The sequence below is a fragment of the Histoplasma capsulatum genome, genomic scaffold, assembly GCF_000149585.1.
Source record: "Histoplasma capsulatum NAm1 scaffold_3 genomic scaffold, whole genome shotgun sequence".
In the NCBI taxonomy this organism is placed as follows: Eukaryota; Fungi; Ascomycota; class Eurotiomycetes; order Onygenales; family Ajellomycetaceae; genus Histoplasma; species Histoplasma mississippiense.
Window position 1 is genome coordinate 148441 of NW_001813980.1, and position 4022 is coordinate 152462.

The window sequence follows — 4022 nt, forward strand, 5'->3', positions numbered from 1 at the left end:
AAGCAGGGGGGGGAGGACCGATGAATGTTTCAATTGGGGCGCGAGAACGAAATGGCAGGGGGATTTTAGCGGGATAGAGACTTGAGCAATGGATTTTTGAATGGCAAGTGTTTCTTGTGCTGTACGATAATAGGTAGGTAGGTCCTCATCCTCGGGGTCCCCTGAGGCCCGTCAAAATTTACCTACGTGGCCCCATGGGGATTTTAAACACAAGTCTCAAAAAAAAAAAAAAAAAAAAAAAAAAAAAAAAAAAAAAAACAGCTCAAAAACATACCATCACATATTGTTTGGAATGTAATTTAGCGGACATCTTTTTTTTAAAAAATCAACTATACGAGACTCTACAAATGGGATTTCCATGAAAGAGTGCAGAGTATGTATCAATATCTACTATTCATACAGATTCATGTTCATCTGCAAATTGCAGTGCATATCTTCTCAAACCACAGGTCGTACACTGAATTTATATGACCAACTGTCGAGATATCTACCAACATCCCTCATTCTCCATAACTGTTTCATTGAGTGGTCGGTCGAGATCGAGAATGGCATGGTGATAGCGTCCGCTGGGCTGTTCCAGCATAAAAAGCTAACCCTCAAAACTCTTTTTTGCTGCACGCTTTTCGTGTTACTATGACTTCCTCCGGAGGGCTTTGAGAAACAAGAGAAGGCTGATATTTTTGAGAGACAAATTGCTGAATTGGTTTTGCGTTCCGTTTGTTCTTTTTTTTTTTTTTTTTTTTTTTTTTTTTTTCCCTTTTATTAAAGGACGCACTAAAAATCTGCTCTCACGTTCTCATGAGTTTAGGTCACATCGGAAATCCCCAGGCTATCTTTCGGGTAATCTCCATGAAACAAAAGAGAAGAAAGTCGGGTATGGATATGGATGGAATGCTAAAACTACGGCGTAGAGAAGCGAGAAGGAGATAACCAATAAGAGGAGGAGTATTCCATCTCGATGTTGAACGCTGATTCCCAATTTCTTTCAACCCTTCAGAGCTCTCTTGCCAAAAGCCAAGCTCAAGGGGAGAGAGCCTATTACCGCCCTCATCGAGTCTTGGTTGAGCGTCATCCGGTATCATCCTCCCTCGTCCATTCCCCAGGTCGAGAGGCGCCAGCCAAAATCAATTACGACCCGGCCAACATTTCCAAACCGTAGTCACCATGCACATCCACCCCGCCACCCGCACACCCTGCAGCACCGAGTAAAGCCGCAGCCGACAGGGGGCGACCATACGCGCTGGACCTACACTTCAGCTCCAGCGATACTAGGATCTGTGGTTTAGGTGGTAAAAACATCAAATGAACCCGTCACCATTTCCCCGACATTCCCCACCCCGCGCACGCCACCTCCACATGTTTATCCAGGTTGCAAATCTCAGTGCTAGAAACTGGGAGCAAAGGAGAAACGCGCAACAACCGGGGGTTGACGGAAACAACAGAAAAGAAAAACAAAACACCGGAAAAACAAAACAAGGGAAGGGTTCCCAAAAAGAAACATATAAAAAAAAAAAAAAAAAAAAACCGTGCAGTAGTGTCCGCGTGAATGCATGGGCATGATGGGTCTCGTCGATGTTTAAACTCCGACGAAGAACAGGCCACGGAAACGCTCGGCCCCATACGTTGAGCGTCGGGGCGCTCCTGGGTTCGTGAGCGTGCGTTGAGGCGATCCACTTTTTACCTTGTTGCGGAATCGGAGTGTCGCCTCCCCCACCCTGCTTGATAGAGTAAGTAAGGTAACGATAAGGAGATAGTAACACACTTCCCAGGCCACCCATGGCCGGGGTGGCCTTTGTCGGGTGGATTCCGGGGGCTCCACAGGGCAAATCTATCTGGAGCCGAGTTTCGTTTTATGGTCGTTTTTGACAAGGCGGACGGTGAATTCAACTCAATCTGGAAAACAACGATCCCCTCTTTCCAGGGGTGAGTTACAAGTCCAAGGTAGTGTCAAAAAAAAAAAAAAAAAAAGCAACAACAACAAAAAAGAAGGGCGAACCCTTATCAAAGCCGCATTCGCTACGTCATCTAACTGTTAAGTAAATCATGCTTGAAAGATGAACCACCAGTTCTCCCCCGTGATGAACTGTGGTTTCAATGTTTCATCCACACTCCTGGCTTCAACGATTTTTTTGTTTTTTTTGTTTCTTTTATCTTTATGAATTCAACACCAACATTCAACAATGCTTTTCCTTACTTATTTGGAATCATCAACGTTGGAAGGGAAAAAAGAAATGACACATTGAATCGTGTTCAGTTGCCCGTCGCTCTGATCTTGATGGAGAAGAAAAGAAAAGAAAAGAAAAGATAGCGCGGCCCACCCACCACGAAAAAGGCCAGGGCGCAAATGCCACCACCCAAGCAGTTGGGAAATGGTTGGAATTAGGTCCTTAGTGCAGGGTCAAAGGACTCGCTCGAGAGGCGTGGTAGTTAAAAAAAAAAAAAAAAAAAAGAAAAAAAAAGAAAAAAGAAAAACCCAAAGTGGTGTCACCCGGATGGCAGAGTTGCGCTAGTCGATGCATTTTAGACGAAGAATGTGTGTTGGGGGTGCTAACTCTGGGATAGCGCTAAAGATTAAAAAATGGGTTTTTTTTAATTATTATCATTATTTATTTTCTTTTACTTTCCCTTCCCTTGCTTGCCAAGGGTGAGTTGCACTGTACTCCGTACACGTACGTTTTCTTGATGTGAGTATCCGCCACGGACCGAGCAGCTGCATGTCGGTTTACCGCACCGCACCCGCACCGCACCATACCGCACCGCACCACAGAGGGGAAATCGATGATGGGGCCGGCATTTTCGCGAGAACGGCTGTAGTTTGTTTGAGGTAACATTGTAGAAGAGAGACTGCCAGAAATGCTACGGTATTTGGGAGGCTGTACAGAGGAGAAGAAAGTCAGGATGAATGTGTTTTTTTTTTTAACTATCTGATTTTGTTATTTTTCATCCGTTTTGGGGAGGAGAGTTTGTCCTGCTATTCGCCTGGGGTTTATCTGGTGGCGTTCGGGCGGCACCAGTTGGTTGGGTCATCTGCAGCCCATCTGGCATCTGCCCATCATCATCGTCGTCAGCCAAGGTTTGGGGGAAGGAGGGAAAAAGTTAAGTTAAAAATGCCAGCATTTCCTGTTTCAAGCCTATTGCTTCCTGTGCGCCCTCTCACTCGCTCGCTTGCGTTCCAGTAGAGTTTGTCAGCAGTAAGCTGGGGTCAGCAAAATGATAATAATAATAATAATAATAATAATAACAATAATAATATAATGGATAATGGTAATAAAACACAACACTGTGGCACAACAAATCCCCGTGATTTTCGATTGACACAAGGAAAAAAAAAAAAAAAATAAAATAAAAGACGAAGAAGACGAAGTAGAAGAGCCGGTAGCGTACCCCCCAGGACATCATCGTGCATGCTTGGACGATGGAAGTTGCAAGGTAGTTAGTTAGGGGGGCTAGGGTACCATTGACCTCATTGTGCATATCCATCCGGCCTACGCAGTTCAGGGCGGTTTCAAAAAAGTTTGGACTCGCGCTAAGAATCTAAACCGAAATACTGACTGCGCATAACCAAGCATCAAGGTAACGGAGTATTTGCCGCCGTACGTACCATCTGACTTTCAGCGGGCTTTGGCGGTGATCAATGCCTCTCTGGCTTAGGCACGAGCGCTAGCCCCAAGCCTCCAGATCCTTTTCCACTAGTATTGAGATTTCGGGTTAAATTACTAGTGTGAGCTAGCACTGTTGAAACCGGCGTCTGTAAACGCATCGTACTTTGGGGGCTAGCGACGGGGATCCAACTTTTTTTTGTGTTGTTGCCCAACGAAGGATTTGTGATTTCTCATCTGGCCGTTTTGTTTGCAAATTGCAAAATGCATGGGAGAGAAACCCGAGATCCCTCTCCCTCCATCTCTATCTCACTCTAATTATATTTAATTTATTTATTTATTTATTTATTTATTTATTTATTTATTTATTTATTTATTTAATTTATTTATTTAATTAATTTATTTATTTAATTTATTTAATTA

The 4022-nt window shown here is 44.0% G+C and overlaps 1 protein-coding gene across 1 annotated transcript; it reads left to right on the forward strand.

Annotated features, from left to right (window-relative positions):
• Positions 1-406: 406 nt before the first annotated feature.
• HCAG_03179 (predicted protein) lies at positions 407-1286 on the forward strand (the record flags this gene model as incomplete). The annotated part of the gene is made up of 3 exons (XM_001541032.1): positions 407-561; positions 809-874; positions 998-1286. The coding sequence occupies 3 exons, from the start codon at positions 407-409 to the stop codon at positions 1284-1286; spliced, it is 510 nt and encodes a 169-aa protein (XP_001541082.1).
• Positions 1287-4022: the final 2736 nt, after the last annotated feature.